At 32.9% G+C, this 22,177-nt stretch overlaps 2 protein-coding genes across 4 annotated transcripts in view; one reads left to right on the forward strand and one right to left on the reverse strand.

Annotated features, from left to right (window-relative positions):
• Positions 1 to 22,177, forward strand: part of LOC126855304 (uncharacterized) — a 140,297-nt gene that overhangs the window by 13,086 nt on the left and 105,034 nt on the right. The window lies entirely within an intron of this gene.
• Positions 1 to 22,177, reverse strand: part of LOC126855313 (basement membrane-specific heparan sulfate proteoglycan core protein-like) — a 247,012-nt gene that overhangs the window by 10,924 nt on the left and 213,911 nt on the right. For 2 of the 3 annotated variants that reach the window (XM_050602854.1, XM_050602853.1), the window contains 2 exons: positions 2,212 to 2,422; positions 1,021 to 1,080 (listed from right to left, as the gene is read on the reverse strand). In XM_050602854.1, coding sequence (XP_050458811.1) covers positions 1,021 to 1,080; positions 2,212 to 2,422 — 271 coding nt within the window. The remainder of the gene's footprint in view (positions 1 to 1,020; positions 1,081 to 2,211; positions 2,423 to 22,177) is intronic. The other variant, XM_050602855.1, reaches the window with a different exon arrangement.

Genomic DNA, 22,177 nt, shown 5'->3' on the forward strand with positions numbered 1-22,177 from the left:
TTCCACATATGATAAACTTTTAACTTATATTAAAATTTATTTCTTTTATATGTAGTCGACAACACGATTTAAACTTGTGGAATAAAAACAAAATTAAAACTTTAGTAAGACTTTAATAAACTTTAATAAACTATAATAAACTTTAATAAACTATTCTAGAAAAAAACGTTATAATATACTAATTAATTTATAAAAATATATCACATAAATCAATAGGAATATAATAGAATTATAATATTTTAAAATGTAGAGAAACGTTAATTTTTTTTTTTTTTAAATGCATTATCAATATCGTAAAACATATTGAGATCTGTCATTGTTAACAATGACACCGTAAGCCAATGAAACGTGTTTTGTTTATGCTAACAGTACTTACTTGCTACTCGAATCTTTTTTCTGTAATTATTTTAGAAAATATAAGAAAAATACATATTAATAACATGCAAAATTTCGAGAGATTAAATTAATTATAAATTTTCTAAATTATAGGAGAATTAAACTTTGTCTATTAAAAATATAATATTTCGCATTGATAATATCTACAAGTCTAAATAAGTTGAGGCCACTCAATTATTACTCAAGAGAGATTTTCGCTTTATATTCGCGTCGCGTTTTTACCGTTTCAGTAACAACACTCGGTTGTCGAACGGTTTGCCAAACATTTAAACGCGTCGTATATTTACGACTTGCAATATTACGACGGATAATTAGCACGTGTTAACGTCAGCCGTATTTTCAAAAAAAGAAGCATTTATTGACAGTTTCGGACGTTTCACGTAACAATGACTAAACGAATAGCGTTCTGTCCATTTGTCCTTCCCCACGCTACGACCTCAACTCATTGAACGAACGAAACCCACCGGGCTCGGCCGTTTATTTGGGCTATTACAGTATATACTATATACAGTAAAAGATCCATGCACTGTTATCACACGCAACTAAATATTGCAAATATAAAATTTCTAGCTGCTAACAAATTTAACAGCTTGGAAAAGGAGTCTGCTCTTGCGTGAGTCTAACCTGAGTTGAACGTCCGGTGAATGGCGTTCGGTGTGGTGGTGGCAGGGACAGGGGCACTTTCTGGAATGGGAGGACAGAAAAGATATCGAGTTAATCGATTTCGTCGAGATCTATTGTTTCGGGGCTGGGAATTGAACTAACGTCGAAAGCACTAGCGATATATATGGACCGCGTATATCTGCGAAGTTTCGAACAAAAAAAAACGTTGTCAACGAAATCATTTATTGCATTCTGTTTTTTTTTATTATACATTTTTCTGCACGTGTATCGATATTATGAAGCTTTGGCGATTTCTAGTTTAATGTTTTGAAGATTTTTATCCTAATATAATTTAATTCATAATTTTAATAAATAATGATAATTTTAATTTCAATTAATCTTGTTTAAGATTTTTTAAAGTTTAAGTAGTATATATAACTATAAAATTAGATTAATTGACAAGCAAGTATCTGTTTAAACTCACGTATATAATATCGTACATACTAGTATGTATGTATTGAAAGACGAAATCGATACGGTGCGCTGGTAATTAAAGTGACTGCGATGTTATGTGATTACTCGAGAGAAGAAGATGCAACAAAACTAATCGATACTTTAGGATATTTTTCACGTAACAGACATGCAAGCGAAAGCATTGATCACTTTGGTCATGCTGGTGCGTAATCGAATATCCAGCAGTGTCTTTCCTGATCAATCAGGTGATGGACACTTACGAAAGCGTTCAGGTATTCCTTCATCTATCGTAAATTACGCAAAATATTTACAGCGGCATAAAGTCATTACGGAATCTAATTTAACCCTTTCATAGTTTTTTTTTTTGCTTGATTTAATTGAAACAAACATTGTAAAAATTTCACGTGAAAATTAAAATATTTTAATATGCAATAATTAATTCGTTTCAAATATGTATTCAAAATTATAAAGTGCATGTAATGTAATATAATATATATGCACATCTTTTTTTTGTATAATTAAAACGTTAAAGTCTACATTTAGAGTACATTAATATATAATTAATTATTTTCTTTTTTTATAAAAAGAGAGAGAGAGAAAGTGTGTAAGTATATTGTTTTTTTCTTATCATAAAACTTATTTAAAAATTTATAAATATTCATATTTTTTTCTTTAATTAAACGATCCATGAAAGAGTTATCCAATAGATTTCTAGAAACTTTACGACCTTGATTTTACCTTCAACTTTTAACATGAAGGCTAAGTTCATTTTGGGCTCGGTGTTAACCTGGCATTCGTAAACCCCGGCGTCTCGCGGTTGGACGTAATTGATCTTCAGCGTCCATTCGTCGGACGCTTCAGGATGCTTAACAGAAAATCTTGCGTCTCCTGTGTAAGCGTGGATCGATGACGTCAGAATATGCAAATCCCTCTTACGTATCCAGGAGACCTGCAACCAAAGTGAATGCCCGATTAGATCCCATCCATCCAAAATCCGGCTATCAATTTGCCGATCCAAATTAATTAATATCATTATACAAATGTTGCACGTCTGTTTTCCTAAGAAAATATTATTCGTATCACAAAATTACAAAACATATATCAACGATTGCAATATATATTATATTTATATGTTAAAATCGATAAAGCGTTTTAAACGTTTACTCAAGAAAAGTTGTCCGAAATATTATTAAATATATAAAATTCATGACTTATAAATCCGATAAAAAAATCAAAAACTGCATAAATATATGTTAATCCTTTGTTAACTAATTATTAATTAAATAAGTAATTAATTAATTTAAGTCACATTTTGATTTATTCATTAATGATGTATGGTTTTGGCAACGAACAGTTAAGCTCTGCTGATCTAAATAATAATTTACATAATTGAGCCAATTTCTTTTTCAACTGAATATTTGTTGAAAAATAAAATCGAGAAAAAATGAACACGTCAATATACAATATTATTTATTTGCTTTCCTATAAAAGCTATACGACCTAACGTTTTGTTGCCTCAAACCTTTGCTGTCATTCAATTTTAAATCAAAACATTGTTCTACTAGATATTTCCGGAACATATGTTTTCACAGATCAAAATACAGCAATTGTACAAGAGCAATCGGATCTGATCGACCTTAATTCATCAAATAATAGCAATCAGCCGATAGCGTAATTAATCGACTCCGGGTTAATCTGTATCCAACTATCCATTTATTTGATCAATTATGTCAGTCGTCATTAACCCCGAATACTGCCGCCTCATTTGCTTTAAAAAGCAATGTTCCCTTTCGGTCGTTTCAACTGTCATTCTCTATTGTTGGCGGAAATATTTTGAATTCAACAATAACTTTCGTGGCCGCGTAAGCGTGTAATGCGTCGACGATCAGTTCGGCCGGCCATTGTTACAATGCTTCCTGCCCAAACACGCGTAATGTGTAACGTTTTGTCCACATAAAAGTTAAATATTGTCATTTCGTGTTGCACATAAATATTACATTTTATCGATGTCGTCATCAATTGTTGATCGAATAAGCACGCTGTTGCGATAATAAGTGAATTATCGCTTCGACATATATCAAAATTTGTAATCCAAAAACGTCGCACCTTGGCATATATATATATATTATATTTATCTGGCATTTCAAACAAGATATCACATTATCGTGAAATAAAACTTTGACTGTTAAACACGATATACATAACGATTTTAATGTGAATGTCACAATGTCGAAAGATACGTGTATTGAAACCTTTTATGCATTTTATACATCTTGTTAAAAAGTCTACGCTACTTTATTCAAATTATTTTAATGTTATAATGAAGATCTCTAATAAAAATGTATAAATAAGATTTAATCATAATTCAATAACTATTTTTCATGTTATAAGATATTTTTACGATTTTTAGATTTGCGGTAAAAGTAGAATAATATAATATATAACGTCTATTTTTTTTTTTAATTTTACGATTTAAAAATCTCTTGTTTATTTAGAGACTATTTTTTGTATCAACAAAATTGATAAAAATTGGATTTCTTTCAAAATTGAATCACATGTGCCATTTTGTACATTAAATTTGGCCAGAAGCCATAAACTTATCTTGCTTCAAAAGTTTGATTCCTTTTAAACTTTTCACCTATCTATTTGTCTCAATTTTTCTTATTCTCAATGTCTTCTTGAACGATTTTTCTTTCTTTGATATTTTCTCTTTCCCGTGTGAAATAGAAAAGGATGATTATATAAATTGCAGGACTATTTCAATTTTCATTTTCTTCAATCGCAAATTGCGCAATGTTTCTCTTAAAGAGGTGCTCTATATAAATTCGATATAGAACAAGAAATTCACCTACTCGAGGGAAATCTCTCTAGGTGATCGCGGCAAAGCATTCTCTCAAATTGCTCGAGTTTCTCGAGAATGCCTCGAGCCGATACGACGACATCAGTATCGTTTAATCGATGACGATGGCGCACGTATAACGACCAGATTGGAAAAACGCATTATGACTCCCCCGCGCCCACAAGGGTGGCGTACGAGATGGCCGTTAAAGGTTGTCTCCGAGCCACCCCAACAATTATAGAAGTACGTGCCTCCGACCTAGGGCAGACCTACAAGGCATCGTCGACGTCCCTTCCGACTCGCTATCGGAGCTGGTACTTCTAACCCTAGCAACGAGGGGATCGTTAAACGTATGTTCTTCCTGGGTAGAGAGAACGCTCTCGCTCCCCTCATTAATTATTCGTCACCACATCCTTCTAGTAACCACCTCGGATCTAGAATGACATGATCTCTCCGTATGGAAGGGAGATGCTGGATAGACAAAGTTCTGGATATTAAGCGGCTGATAACGGTTGATCTTCTAATCCGGATACGATACACGTTAATCGAACTTAAACGTTCTTTTATTATAATGTCATTAAAAAGCTCTTAAAATTTCTTTGCTTGCTTTTTAATATAAATTAGAAATACGCTCGCTTTTCCTGTCTTTTATCGTTTATGCATCTCGCTTCTTTATCCATGATTATCGCTTCGCGCCTTTTATATCTATACTGCACCTCCGCCGCAGAAAATTAAATACCCTATTAAATATTAGCTTCTACGTTGTAGCCTCTAGGTCAGAAACCTTCATAATTTAGCCACGAAAATTTTATAGTTTCGAAATCTTAACTAGCCACTGAGATTACGAGAACAGAAATGTTACGTGCTCGACGCGTTATCGTATCACTTTATTACAACGATAGCAAGATAAATAAATGGGTTACATTTGATGTATTGTTCGCGTAATAATTCTTAATAAAACTAAGTAATTTTTTAAGAATAATTTTGGAGATTAGTATGTATATATTTTATTCATTTTATATAAATTGATCAAAACAGTTATATTATTCTGTAAATGCAACCTTGAAGCAAGCATCTTGTTTCTCTGAGCAGTTTTATCGTTAAAATTAAACTATCTAAGATTGGATTAAAATGCGCTTTACGCGTCACATCTTTAAGAACAATCGACGCAATATTTCTGGAATAAACTAAATTTGTTCCATAATTTCCAAACACAAGAAATACGCTTTTTTTGCCAGCAACGAGAAATTACGAGACAACAAAGGATAGTACTTGCAATGTGGCGCCATTCTTAGAAATCAACGCGTCTCTGATGTACGAAAGGGATGAAACGAAAAGACAGCATCTTTCTCGCATGCTCTTCTCTTGGCTTTTTGCTCGTCTCGTCTTGTAACCTGCAGGAATATCCGATGAGAAAGAGAGAGAGAGAGAGAGAGAAAGTGTGTGTGTGTGTGTGTATGTATGTGCAGGTTTACGACGAACCGGATGGTACATAAAACATTTCTAAGCACAATTTGCCAGGCGGTAACCGGCGTAAGCGAGCTTTCAATGCCTTTGGCCTTTTGCCGCCTCGGTATGAGGATTTGCCATTTTCTGCTTAGGTCAACCCGAAGCAGCCTAGAAACGCGCCTCTTTGTGCGCGTTATATGACGGTACGCTATCTCGATTTTCTTTTAATTCGTGACCGGCAAACGGATAGAATAATCTGTAAACGCATACAACTAGTGAGAGAGCTTATCAAATCAGATGAAAGAAAAATTTTTTGCGATTTAGCGTATGATGGAAGCTAGAAGCGTGGAAAGTAAAAATAACTGCTGTTTGCTGAAAACGAGACATTCAAGATATGGAAAGAATGATTGCAATTTACGAATAACGTTTAACATTATTATGCAAAACAGTTTTAAATGAACTCTCGTATTTGCGACTTTTTCCCTTTTTATTTTATCCCCTTTAACGTAAATGCTGACGTTTTCACGCTTTAAAAATTCTATCAATGTAAGCGCAAGTTTTCTTAACCATTCACTGTAACCTGATGATATAAAAGGTTTTCTGCGCAGATATATGCCGCCCGACAATTTCAATGTGAGTGTGTCGTACGAACTGCAGATAAATTCTATTTACGTCTCGAGTCTCGATATACAAGTAGTCGCACTTTTGCACAAGTCAGTCGACATGTTGTGCCACAGCTTCTCGGGTTCTCGTTCTTTTTTCTAGTTTTATTTTCGAGTTTTCGTGGGATCTCGGGATGCAGTCAGCCATGTCGATCAATTTAGCCAAGACAGCTTGTATCCGGTCGGTTTTGTCTCAAGCGTAAACTAACAGACAATATCGACTGACGCGAGTGAAATAAAAGAGGGAAAAAGAAAAATTTAGAAAAAGCTGCTTGAGAGCTCTGACACGATCCATTTACTCGTCAATTTTTAATAGCGGTGCTGACACTTTTGTTGTATCAAAAGGTTTTGTAACGTCAACTAATATAACATCGGGAAAATTATGCAGATATAAATCTCACAATTCACTTTAAGCTTAAATACTATATAAATAAATATCAAATCTTTTATCTATATATAAAAGATTACATATTTGATATATTATTATCATGAGAGAATATTATTTGCATGTTCTTGAAATTTTATTTTTGCATTTAATTTTTTATAATATAAAAATTAATATATATCATCTTATCATAACACGTCGTATCTAAATATACACAATAAACATATAAACAAAAAATTATCATAAAAAGATAGAGAAAGAAAATATTATTATAATTTATTTAAAAATTTATTAAACAAAATATTACATTACAATGCAGATGCAGTCTGTCGTCATCGTTTCTAATATCGCATTTCTTCGTTTCACGAAATAAAAATTGCAAACCCGTATCAACTACGTATGAACGTATCGAGAGGTGCTAGAACACATTAGCGAAATTCATCCGACCAAAACTGCAAAGCCACATTGATCACCATTATGACGCACTCGCAAAATTGTCAGACAGTCCGCGCCGCGCGAATCATTTCACACGCGTAGCAACACTCGGTGAGAGAGGCACGTAGCACGATTATTTTATCGCGCGATAGTCGGCACGATGAGCGATAGAAATTGGAGGTACCAATTAGCAAGAGGTATCAATTTAATGGCCGCTCGGCATCGTTCGTCATCGCTGTTACTGCGGTGAAATGCGTCCGACATGGGTTGATTATCGTCGCCGTCGTTATCGTCGTCATTACTTGAATACCCTATCGGTCGCTTCAACCCCCCCCCTTCCCCTCCTTCCTCCCTCCCGCTTACTCCCTCATTTTCCTCGATTCGTTCTCTTTCTCTTGCATATCCATCCAATTTTGCCACGACAGCTGTCTCTTTCTCTCTCTCTCTCCCTCTCTCTCTCTCTCTCTCTCTCTCTCTCTCTCTCTCTCTCTCTCATTCTCATTCGTCGAGCATGCAAATAATATTCGCTCATGATAATAAATTAACTGCATTTTGTGAGCAAATAAATTGACGCATTATTATTACATCTTGTTTGCGTAATGTTTTGTAACTAATTTTATCAGTGATTTTAATGTTGAATTTTCCGTGAAAATCTGTATGTTTTTGCAGGTTGATGAACAGACTGCATCATCGACGGCACGTAAATTTTAGAAAATGAGGCTTGTAATTGACATTTTGGTGAAAGTATCGACAAAGAGCTGATAGACAATTTCAGTCATATTATTATTTTGACATGAGAGACGAGATAAATTATACAGTATAGGTATTATGATGGAAGAGAAATATTCCACAAACTTTTATCACGTAGAGAATGATTATTCACAAATGCTTGAAAATTTTCTATCATGATATTAGTATTATGGTAAATGCGAAAATTCGTAAAGTAGGGATCTCGAATAAAAAAAAAATGTCATTCAAAACGAGGCGATACTAATGCCGGACAATTGGATGGATTTCCAGGAAACTGTCGGAAGACACTTAGGTGTGGCATGAATCCAAATTCCCGCGAAATCTCACTAAAAGGAGGCAGAGAATGGTTGGTGCCGAGACAAACGGCGCTTTTCTTTTAACGAAGTAGCTCCAAGCGGATTGTTCGTTCGCTATCTATTTCACCGTTCGATTATCAACGCCAAATAAAAAAAAAAAAATAAAAAATGCAAAAGAAAATAAAAGGACGAGGAAAACTGAAACGAAGAAGCCTAGGTTAGATTAGATGTGAAAAGGGAATCGCGATGGCTATGAAAGAAGATGTACGAGAAGTTGAAAAAGACAAAGTGCGGTTTTGATAAAACAAAGAAAAGAGCGAGGAAGGACAATTTACGAAGCTATGTTTAAGATAGCAAAGTTGTTGAGATGGGTTTGAGATAGCATTAGACGTAGTAAAACTTGAACAACAGACAGGAGATAAGGACAAATTGAATTAGCGAAGAGAGCAAAGAGGTGACAGTTTTTGTGGAAAACAAAAAATTATGTTCGAATATATTTAAAAATAAATTGTAAGAGAAAGAAAATATGTACGTGTGATTAAAGAAATAAAAGAATAATTATAAACTTTTTGCTAAAAAGAATTTAAATTCCTATGAGAAAGAATTTAAAATTAATAATAATATGAATAAAAAAATAGATTCTTTAATATATAATCTATTGTATATATATATATAATAAATTAGAGAGGACTCTCTCTCTCTCTTTTGATTACATTTGTAATGTTGTGTTTGATGTTTAAATAATCTTTAAAACCAGCATATAAAACCGATTATTATCCGTAAACATTTGGATATATTTTTAAATATATATTTAAAAAAATAAAAAACTCCGTGGGAAATTATGTTTATACAATGAAAGAGGATAAAACGAGAAAAAAGATCGCGAAATATCTTGAAAAAAGCTGGGTTCAGATCTCGCGATAGTCGAGAAAGCAGAAAAAAGCGAAAGAGCAGACGGAGATATCAAATAGTGAAAAGGCATGAAATAGGGTGGTAGTCGGCGAACAGTCGACTCGAAGGGACGGCAGCTAATTAGTATTGGAGCTCGGTACGCCTCTTTGCAGCGCAAGGGCTACCCCCACCCACCGTCGATGGCACGACGGCTCCGAAGGTGTTGCTAGGGGTGTCTTGGGGGTAGTTCTCGTTAATGAGCCTCCGGTAACGACGCCTTTTTCCTTCGTGGCTATATATCCTGTGGAGAGGCGCGGCTCTTACCAACCGACCTGGCGCATTCTCTCACCATTGCACTTCCACTATCCTTTTACTGCATTAGATCATCCTACGTACTTTATGGCGTTCACCTTACCGAGAATCGAACGAATATTTGTGCTGCCATGAGGGCGATGTAGTGGATAAAACATCCTGAGCATTGTAAAAGTAGTGTGATAATTTTCTGATAATAGCAAATGACGTAAAACAAAAAGGAATAAAATTAATTGAAATATTTTTGAAATATTACTAGAAGGCATTGTTTAATGTCTGAAAATGAATAATAAATTAATTGCGATATGAATTCTGCTATATTTAATTTATGATACGCAATCATATATATTAAATTCATAAATATTGATAATATTTCAAAAATATTCTATTTAAAATCTAATAATCATGCAATTAACTGGTAAGATACTTTTAATTCTAATTATCGAGTTCACTGTATTTTATATGTATAATTAATGAGAGATATCAGATTGTAATTATCGACTTTTGATTAAATTTTTGGTCACACAATGTCAACTGTTGCATCATAAAATTGTGACAAGCGTGGGATTGCAGAATTTATCAAAAACTTGAGATTTTTAGTGAGCATGTCAACGTATGATTTCTCGCACTCGCGAAGCAATCAACGCGCAGCAACATGCAGAAAACTTTTCTGAAAAACATGTACTGCGTTATATTTGCTCGCAGGCATCTGCAGCAAAACTTGCCTGACTATCGTCGACATCTTGATATTTGCGAGAAAAATTTTACAAAATCGCATTCACGCACTTGCACGCACACGATGTACGCTTCACAAATCTAGCGAATAGTTGCGTGCACTCGCGGCCAATAAACAGTATATACGAATTCCATCAAGATATTAATACGCGACATTAAAAAAAAAACCCGAAACTACGAATATCGAGTAGCATTGTAATTGAAGTTGTCAGTGTCATAATCATATTTTTTCCATTTTTTCGCTGTTTATCATAAAAAATAACAGTCAATATTGTTAAAAGGAACAGGAAAACATGCAAGAAAGAGAGAGAAGGAGAAAGAGAAATTGAGAAAGAGAGAAATACGTGTGATATCTAAATTATGAAAATTCATGACTCACAAATAAGATCAATTAATTATCTTATGTTAAAATTGAAAAGATAAAGTGATTTTGTTTATATTTCATTGATAAGAGAGAATGCGCCGATGGCATAGATGTGACGTTTCCGCGTGAGCAAACATTTCAAAACACTGAAAAGCGTTTAGTAATTTATCGAGGAAAATCGAATTAACTGTCGTGAATTTAATGTACGCTTTCCTCCCCATCGTTATTCGAGTAACCTAATTTTTCAGTTTGGTAGTTGCTGCGCTAGCGGCGGCAGTGGCTCTTCAATAGATTGTGCGCCTAGCCAGAGAGGGTTGCTGCTCGCACACACACACACAGAGATACGCGCGCACATGTTACTCTATAAATCGTGCATTCCCCACGAATTTTCCCCGAGATCGTTCTGACCATTACGACAAGCGTGCATTGCTGTATGTATGTACACGCACCCATACACGCCTTCCTTCTGAATATATCGCTGCGCGGTGACATAGTAACGATGGCTGCGGAGAGACGGCAAAGTAAACACATGATCGATATTGTTTGATTTATGTGCAGCAAGAGCGCGGACGGTCACTGCACGATCACGGGATGTTTTCAGTGTCTGCATCCATGAGCGATAGCCGAGGTTGACGGAGGAGGAGAATTTGTGTCAATGTGGCCGACACACCGATACAAGGATCGAGAGAAAAGAAGAGAACGAATCGGAGTACTCGCTGCCTGCTCCGAATTTCTAATTTTCGATATTGACAACCGAACGAACCGGGCAATGTCGCGTATGCCTTTTTGCCTTCCTGCCTTTTGATGCGCATTCGCTTTCTCCCGTGATTCTCGATGATCGGCGATGTTTGTTGCTTGCGGTACAGCACAGCCGACGACAGAAATATCCGTGCTACGTAATTCACGTGACTTGTTTACCTCGCGTAAAGCGCACCCACTATATCGTATTGACAAAGTGTCTACTTGACCGGTATTGTTCGTATGCCGTGATCGCGTTTGTTCTGTAAGCGAGCCTCTTACTATTCTTTTCTCAAACTGTGATGTGCTGTGCTATACAATTTATATCAATTTACGTTTCGCATTTTTAGTATCGGGTATTTTACGATAGAGGAAAAGAAAGAGATAAATAGAAATTTTAAATTTCATAGATTCATTAGTTCAAACTCTCTAAATATACATCAAATTCATATATAATGCATTATCGGTTATTTGCTTATGGTATATGCACAAATAAAATCTATACATTGAAATTTAAATATTTAAACGCCGACATCATATTTCGAGCAATATGCAAAAAATATAAAAAATATTGCATTCCCAAAAGTATAAACATTTTGAATCGATACACATATATTTCTTCCACATTTAAACTTAACGATTTAATTTTTCGTATATACACCTCCCGTCTCTTGTAATATCCGGTTGACCGGAGTATAAATAGAGGAGTATCTCTGTAATACGCTTATTCAAAAGGCTCCCTGAGCACTCTTCTTCAAGCAAGGCAGTCGACCGCGATCTTACGTAAATTGCTCTTTCTTCCGCGCATTTCGCAACGGAAGTCAAGACCGGGCGATTTCTCATCCTGGGATGAAGAGTAACGCGCGTTGGGCTTTCCGTCGCTCGAGCGCACCGGTAAATACGAATCGCTCTCTTTCGCTCGAAGAAACTCTTCTTTCGCCTTGGGCAAAACAAATTGATCGAAATTAATACATGATGCGACAGAGATACGTATCGAATCCGTGACGTAATTGCGGAGTGAAACGCGCGCTCGTATTCGTCGTCGATGACGACGCGATGCAACCAGATTTCATCCGCGGTCAGATTACATTGAATTTCACGTCCACCTTGTACGTGACATCTACATTCTCCGATGATTTATGTAACATTACGTGATGCATTATTTATTGGACCCTTTAACCGGCGAAGATGCGACCTACCATGCGTGGAATTATTTGCGTAGTAATAGGCTGCGACATAAATTCTTTTTTCAGATTCATGTTTTTTTATGTGTATCTTTTTTAAGTATGTCTCTTTAAAATGTCTCTTACAACAATTGTGCAGTTAATAATATTTATAATAAATTTAGCAAACAATAATGCGCGTTGTTTAACTCGCTGAAAATTGAAACTAAGATTACTATTTTGAAAATTTAAAAATTATTACGGCTCTAAACACGAATCTATATATATATATATTGCAAATAAATTGTGCAAAACTGGCAAGAAATCTAATCCGTTGAATTATTTTAATGCGCATAGAATCACATCATCATGATAAACGCTTCTGAGCGTAGCTTGAAAAATCTTTCGTGCTAAGAGGAATATATCGTGAGACTTGTCCAAGAGAAATCTTGGTGAAGCTTGCCAGATATAGGCCACCTTCCGCTCAGTCAGGAAGGTGGATTTATTATTCCATTCTCAATCTTGACATTATAAATTTATATCGCGCGCGCATCGTAGCTAAATCGAAATCCGAAGACGATACGTCCTCGCTCTCTTTCCCATTAAAGGACTTTCCACTAAAAGATGATCGAAACGATAGCACAGTCGAAATGCATAAAATAGAAGGAATACAAAGACATCTGTAACAGAAAGAGAAATATCGCGGACTATTTCATATATTTCGAATGCAATTTTGACTTTTCTCGTTGGCATAACGATATTTTGATGAAAAACGAGAATTTAAAAAGAATAAGAAGATATTATGGAGCGTATATTTTTTATCATTTGGAACAATTCTTTTGACTCATAAATATTCAGACAAAAGTATCAGAATTTGAAATATATCAGTATTAGTGCTTTTATAACTTAAATAATAAATGAAAAAATTTTAAATAAAAATGGATGAATAATTATTTGCAAAAACAATTAAGCATAAATATGATTACGTTCATAAATCTCTAACTTTTTTTATTTAAATTTTTTCATAAAAATCTATATTTTTTTATCTAAATCGATCATGTGATTTTTTTCATATTACTGGTATTTTCGGCGATACTCGATCAATCAGCTCTGTTACGGCACAAAAGTGAAAATACGGTAGAGAGAAAAGTTATGTATGTGACTGCAGGAGTGTATCCCAACGTTTGTCGAAATAAATATGTACCTGTACGAATTTATGGAGTAGTTAGTAACTTCGTACAACGATTCTCTATTTGATATAAATTTTTGGTATCTCTGCGGTTGTCTCGTATTGATGGTCGTCGCGCCAGATTTTTTTGTGTAAAAGCTATTTAATTTAACGAAGAATTATTGAATACATGTTATCCATGATATATGGTTTAAAATAGTTCCGAAAATATCGTATATTTGTCAAATTGCGACGCAAACATATTTTAATATTAGTTGTTAAAAAAAACAAAAATTTTTATTTCAACAAAACTCTAAATAAATAGCTTTATTAATATTCTGATCTTGTAGTATACGTGATGAATACGATGTAATGCTTACTCGATCTAAATTAGCCGACTTATACGCATAGAAATTATATGCACGTTGACAAACTGTCTGAGCATATTTGCACATATCTATTAGTAAAACAGATAAATGTGTTAGAGCAGAGCTTTCCGCGCCGCGTATCAAATATGAAATAACGCTAGGATGTAAAATGAAACTAATCTCTTGCGTATATGCAACGGAGATCCGCACACATTTGTTTAACGTAATTAATGAACGTATTGTCGGATTGTTCGGATAGAATAAACTAAAGAGCATGGCATGTGCGTTCAAATTATTAGATCAGATTATTTTATTATTTGTATATGTTTAATTTTACACTCGCGAAATAAAGACGTAACGAGAAATATGCGAGGCGAATGAATAAAAATTGCTCTAGATATCAATTCTGATAAAAACATATTGTTTTAGGACCACGTGTCTATCATCCATCATATTTTTTACAGATATATATATAATAAGATAAATTTAACGATAATTTTATATGTGATACTCTAGATAGTTAAAGAGATATTAGGAGGGGATGAGAAATGCTACAGCTTACCTTATACGATCTTGTACAAACGCTTGTAGGATTAAGGACGAGTAGTAGTACACCGTATACTACGATGTGTATGTTGTATAGTATAAGTAGACGTGTAGGCTTCAATAATGGCAAGCGGTTAATTAAGCTTTGAACTGTCTAGAATAATCGATCTCATTTAGAAGTACTTGTGGAACTAATAGCTCAGACGTTGTTTTACACAAACTGACCAACACACATTTACATACACATCTTCGTGTTAGTAACAAAATAAAAGAATTTCAATTAAATTTAAAATTTCTTTTTTTACTAAACTACTAATTTTATAATTTTATTTTAATCAAACTTATATTTAAGGTACTGCTTTATTACGATATGTAATAGAACTGAGAGAAAAAAATTTTCATCGAAAATAGATAAATGATAATCTGATTTTGTGATTTTACTTTCTGAGAATCTGTTATAAATCTCGATCGTAACTTTATATCCCTGATTTTTCTTCAGTTATCCCATCATCAAGTATCAAGAATATCAATTGCTTTACGAGAAAGAAAAACGTATTAGGGTAGTGCGTAAAGAACGATGGTCGGCCAACAATTTAGATAGAGTTAGTGTGATCTCTGAGCGAATCGTGGAAAAAAAACCGACATGAAGATGCGGCGCGACGCTCCTTTAGGATTAAAATAAATTCTAATCTAGGGCGGATCGTAAAGTCAAGAGGATGAGTCCACCCCTACAAGCCGAAGCGAGAGGCGCGCTCGAGAGCGAAGAGAGACAGGGGGAAGAGATAAAAGGAATCTGTGTGTGGAACGTCGGACGAGAAAATGTTACTTGAGATACACTAACTTCCTGCTTTAGTTTCGCCATTTCCAAGATCTCCAGACGCCGCCTAGCTGTTGTATAGATATTAGTCCCTCGTGAGATGAACGGTTGTAAATTCTCGAGGACACACTCGGTGTATATTCGAGCGTCATACGAAGAGGCCGTGAAGATTGTATGTTATATATATATATATATATATATATATATATATATATGTGTGTGTGTGTGTGTGTGTGTGTGTGTGCGAGATTTAGAAACATATAGTAATTGTGTTGGATAAATTTGACAATCGAGGAGATGAAATGCTATAATATATTCCTGTCTTCGAGACACAATAGTATTAATAAATTATGCAAAACGATTTTGGACGTAAAAATAAAATATTAGAATTGCACAGAAGAAGAATAGAACGGAATAATTATTAAGATATATTTTATTTTTTAATATAAAAAGTTAATAATAATGACGAAATAAAATGTAATTGATTATATAATAATAAAAGTATAAAATAGATTGCAACTTTACATTAATTATATTAAAAAAATTATTATAAATGCAAAAATTAATTAATAACACGAAATGCACAAAGTCGCTGTTACTATTATTCGCACAACGAAGCCTTTTTGTACCATCGAAATTACTCTCTACGAGAAATTAACGCCCTCAAAAGATTGTCAGCTCCCGTACAATTATTTAATTCTATGATTAAAAATTTATAAATGTAGAAATTGTAATATACTTTTCTACATTTTATAATAAATGACAAAAACATTTTATAATATGTTAAAAAATTGTATATTTTTATAACTCAAATGTTTAAAGTCCTCAATAAGTAATAATTTTATATGATTTTATATTCATTAGATATTAATTTTATATCAAATTTGTCTTAAAGTATTAAAAAAAATTTTAAATGTGATTTTAAAATAAATTATATTCGTTAAATAAACGTTAAATTTTATATACGATGATTGCTAATCAAAATTAATTTGAAATGCAACGTACAGAAAATAATTAATCTAAATTTATATTATAAAATATTGAATATTTCAAGACGGTAACAAATTGATCGTCATACACGATATTTCTTCTTCTCATGCCTCACATTGTATTTATGTATACATTTTTTTTTTATTGAAGAGGGTATTTAACGTGCCGTCGTATGTATGTATACATATGTGTGTGTGTAGCACGCGGTGACCTGTTGTCATTCGAATAGCGTAGCTCGAGCGAGAAGGTCGGCGAACTGTTTCGTGTGTCGTCGTGTTAATATTTTTTGAAACACGATAGCAAAGTTCTGAAGAGAAACGCGATTATTCTCTATGATATAATTACTGATAAAAATAGTTCATATTATTAATTCCGTGATTAAAGTATCGTAAATATCAAGGCGGCAGCTATTAACCGAACCAAATATCTCGCGCAATTAATTTATTCGAAATAGAAATCTAAGTTAAGAATAGGTTGAGAATTCTAAATTATTGTTCCATTACAATATATTCACAAACAATAATTTATTAACGATTTACACACACATTTCTCGTATCTGAATATAATTTTACATCGCAAATAACAATCGAGATCGAGTGATAAATAATTAATTTCCGATGCATTGAACATTTCAAGCATCTGACATTTATATTACATAATTTACAAAATATTTTGTATTTTATTCTATAATTAAAAAAAATCGAATTTTAATCAATGCTTAATATTTATTTTTTTTTTAATATATCTACATGACATTTCTTTTTGATGAAGAAAAAAAAGTATTCAAAAAGAGATAAAAATATATAATAATCTCAATTATAAAATAAATTATATACAAATTATATATTATATTAAAAAATTATGCAACCTAACTTTTCCAATGAGTACTTTGACGTTAGTAGGAGGGCTCGGTACCTGAAAGATTTATCCTGAAAGGGAAGCTAAGTACCCAAACGGTTTTTGCAACAATTTTTTAAGACTTGCAAGGCCTGTTTTTTTAATATTCTTTTTCGTTCATAAAGTATCAAAAAATATTAATCTGCTTGTTTTTGATCTATCGTTCAATATATCGATATATCGAAAATTCAAATTTCAAAAATTTGAATTTTTGAAAATTCAAATTTAATTTAAAGTCATACATTAAAAAATAAATCATGCATTAAATTTCCAAAGGCAAACACTTTATTGTGTTTTAATTAGTTTAAATTTTTGGAATGCAAAATGAATATCATCTGTTTTCATCATATCGTGAACGGTTTATTTTGTTTTAATTATTTCGGAAGTGCCGTGCAAAGTGTCGTGCGTCGATCTTCAGTGTGCCACAGATGATTGTCATTAACATTTTCGCGAGTGAGTGCAAGTGCTTAACAAATTCTGAGGAATAATCTAAGAGGCTAAGTAAATGTAAGAAGCTTTAGACTACGATGGAGCAGCATTAAGGTAAATTATTTTATACTTGCATATTATTCTTTATTAATCGCGTATACGAGTTTATTTTCGTCTATTTGGATTATCTGAAAAATTTTAAAAATATTTTTTAATATATCTTAAATATATCTAAAAGCTTAAAAAGCAATTTTTGTTCAGAAATTATATAATTTTATTATAATTAAATTTTATTATAATTGCATATTATTGTATACGCAAATTATCAAATTGATTCATGTAATAATAATTTTTTAAAAACATTCTTTTAATTTTTGCTATATATAATTTTAGACTAAAATATTTGCATATATATTTCTGTGTAATTACAATTTTCTGTGATATAAAATTTTCAATTTATTGAAATGTATGTTTGCATTGCAAAGAAAATATTATGCGAGATGACATATTTGTTACATTTCCTCTCATCAGTAAATACGTCATATTCGCGTATGAACGGGACAAAAATATTCATAATTAATTACTCATACACTAATCTTCTTCTCTCCTTCTTCCTTCCTATTTCCCAAAATCTTTATAGCGGAACACACGGAACATATTAATATTTAATAGTGTACAGGATTATGAAGTTTTGGAGGAATAAACTAGACTTCATATAAAGCGAGTATTTTGGACATAATGACCAGATGTTATCACTGTCTTCTTTTATAAAGAATAGAGAAACGGCTCACGTATTCATGGGATCTCAAAAGAGAGAAAATATTCATATCCGTAATGCGCTATGAATATTTAAACAGACACGCGAAAAGAGTACTCGTTTGGACGATTGATAATAAAAGGATGCGAATTATAATGTTATAAATATTGGAAAGAAATAATGCATACATTTAAAATATTTATTTTTAAAATTTTATTAGTTTTTACTATATTTTTAAAACTACTGTTTATTGAAAAAGATATGTAAATCAATTTACATTTTTATTAAAATTTACACTTTTGCTAATTAATTTAATCTAATCAAACAAATTAAGTCAATTTATATAAACTATATAAACTATAATAAATCTCGCTGATAAATCTTTTTGTAAATATTAAAATGGGTTTTATCTTTTAGAAAATTAAAAAGTAATCCTTTCAAAGAGGAAACGAAGCAATGAAAAAAAGATTAACATCGATCTTAGAAAATTTTGTATCCATAATTTTATTCACATAATTTTCCAAATGATATATATACTATATATATATATATCATTTGGAAAATTATGTGAATAAAATTGTGGATACAAAATTTTCTAAGATCGATGTTAATCTTTTTTTTATTGTTTTTTTTCCTTTTTAAAAGAATCACTTCTTAATTATATATATATATATATATATATATATATATATATATATATATATATACATCAAGATATATATCAAGATATAACAAACTAGAATAAGATGGTACTTCGTTATCACAGTGGCGAAGAAATATTTAAGGAGTTGCATATTTCTCGGACGTTCGGAAATGCGCATTCGCTGCGAACAAACGCCACATTCTTCCGCGCGGATGCATTCCGGATGCAATGCCACCGGAAACGGCCGAAATACAGTAAGCAAATACATTCCTCCACAGCAACAGTGGAAGTAGCTTATAGCTCATCCGTGCGCCCGCTGTACGTTACACGGTTTCTCGGCTATAGCGGCGTTAGTAATGGTCGAGCACAAGACAAACAAAGTATACCCCTGCCCTGTGGCGGAGAAGGTGGCGGTTCCGGGGGTTGGATTTGGTTCAGGGATGTTGGGTTTGGTTAACACAGCAGAGCCGGCGGGGTCGAGTATGTCGTATGATATGATACTCGGCCGCTATGGCCGAGCGGGCATCTCGCAAAAGTACGTCGCACAAGTATCTTCTAAAAATAAACACCCCTCCGCAAACATGCCGTCGTCGGCGACCAACCGGATGTTGCGCTCACTTTTCTCACGACGGCGACGGTGGCTTGAAAATTTCTCTAACGTTACTCGGATTCGCTCTCTCTTACATAGCAAAGTTAAAATGAGATAATTTCGAAGTGGGTTGTTCTTTCATTGGTTGAGAAATTACTTTCTAGATCTTCACGTAGATCGAATAAGTTGGAAGTAATTTTATGATGAGCGTTGTCTTAGATGTACGATAGATATTATCACGTTCAGAAATAATAATTTCACTTTATTTTTTTTTCAAAACTTAATTACCATAAGTCAATTGTTTTTCTTTTTTAAACAAACCGTTAAAAGTTTTAAAAGATTTTCTTTTTTACGTTATTTCTCAATTATTTTATTTCATTTGTTTTATCAAAAGTCAAATTAATTTATATAAAATTATGTATAGAAAAATTTGTAATATAAATATAAAAACTAATATATTTTATTATATGAACGAGTTTATAAAACAAAATAACAATTTTGTTATTAATATGTTAACCTGACAATATATTTAATATTTAATTAGTTATATATCAATATTTGTATTTATTAGATATCTCAGGAAATTTATATCAAAATAGAATATTGATTCTTTTTTAGTTTTTCTCGAATAAATATCTCGTTTCTTAGTTGTTCGTAATTATCTTTACAATAAGCAACACGCAGAAACTCTATTTTCAAATATACACCTTAATTCTATTCCTTATTGCTTATATTTTTGAACAATGGAACTCATTACGGAAAATTCTTTTTAAGAGAATGAGAGAACTTACTTATTCGCAATTACTCGATAAAAATTGAATCTCTTTTTATGAACGCTGGACAATCACAGAAAAGAGACTCTTGGACCAACAAACAATCGTCTATTATAAACGGTGGCTTTTATAATCACCCTACAGCCAAACAAATCAATCGCCGGTAAAATTTCTCTACCTCCCGGTCTTTGTGCCGAGTCAAGCAACCGCTGATTATATTTTTCTGTCTCGAATAGCATCGCCAACTACGCTCCCGCTGGCTAGTATTTTGTGTGAATTATATCCGGCAATGCATTTCATCGCAAATGCACCGTCCGATATAATTCACGTATGAAAATTAAGAGAAAAATATTACATTTAAAGTATTCAACATTTTTTTAAAGTTATTTAAATACGAGCAAAATAATAATAATATGATTAATAACGATAGTATAATAATAATTTTTTAAATAATATTAATAGTAAAAATGTGTTGATAGATAGAATAGTTGTTTCAGAATAATTATAAGACTTATATAAAACATAAAATATATGAATCTTAAATTTAAAGTATAAATCCTAAATTTAAAAAATTTTAGAAATTTTTATAAAATTTTACTCTCATTTTTATTTTAAAACAAAAATTATATTAATTATTAAAACAAAATGTTTTCGAATACAAGATATGATGCAGAAACGATATCGGAAGGTTATCTCGTATCATCGCTGCAATAGAGTAATTTCTCTCCATCGCAACGAGAATAGTAACTCGACGATCACTTTTACTATTTTTTCCCCTAGCATTGTGCCGATAACATAATAGCCTCGAATGAGAAATCAGAGAAACTAATAAAAAGTACGTTATGAAAAAGATGAACGAACGACAATAGTGACGAAAATACAGATGCCATAAAGACGGTAAGACTTTTCTCATTCTTTGGTCATCCCTTGAATTACTTCTCTACATTGCCATCTCGGTCATCAACCTCGCGAACTGTAGAGCCGCTTTTTGTCCTAACGGAGAAATGACTTCTTTGCGAGTCTAAGATTGCCCATAATAATTATTGCGGCGGCACTCTTTTGAAGATCATCGATCTGTGAGTAACAAATGAAAAACTCGAAGAATGAGGTCGCTATAAAAAAAAAAAAAAATGAGGTCAGAAGAAGCAGCAGTGGTTAACATCTTCTAGAAATCGATTCGTGTCTTCAATTATTCGAGAATATTACGAGTTAAAAAATATACGATTGTTATCAATTTTTATTGATAACAGGATATTTATATAATATATTCATCTCGTTAACAAAGAAAAAGAAATAATAATTGGTGGCTGCTGCAATTTGCAAAACGCTGGTTGAAATTTGATGCAAAAGTGAATGCAATCGAGCAATTGGCACTGTAATATTCGCGAAGTCCCATGATGAATGGGAGAACAACGTCGGCAAACATGATTATAGTAATAATAGAGGGTCGCGTATAATTATCCGGTCAGATAATAATAGTTCCAGGTCAGCACGTTTACTCGAGCTTTACTTTGAAAAGCTTTGTGCCCGGCTATACTACGCTCGAATGGTCAGAAGACAGGGATTCACTAATAGGCCTTCAAGAGCAGGAACGCAATCCTGGAAACGAACCCGATTTATCCTTCATCCTCTGTACTCTGTCACCTTTATTCCGGATTTCCAGGACCGAATATGTCTTCCCTAAAAATTGCACGACAATCAATGGACG

Source organism: Cataglyphis hispanica, chromosome 15 (genome assembly GCF_021464435.1).
Source record: "Cataglyphis hispanica isolate Lineage 1 chromosome 15, ULB_Chis1_1.0, whole genome shotgun sequence".
Classification (NCBI taxonomy): Eukaryota; Metazoa; Arthropoda; class Insecta; order Hymenoptera; family Formicidae; genus Cataglyphis; species Cataglyphis hispanica.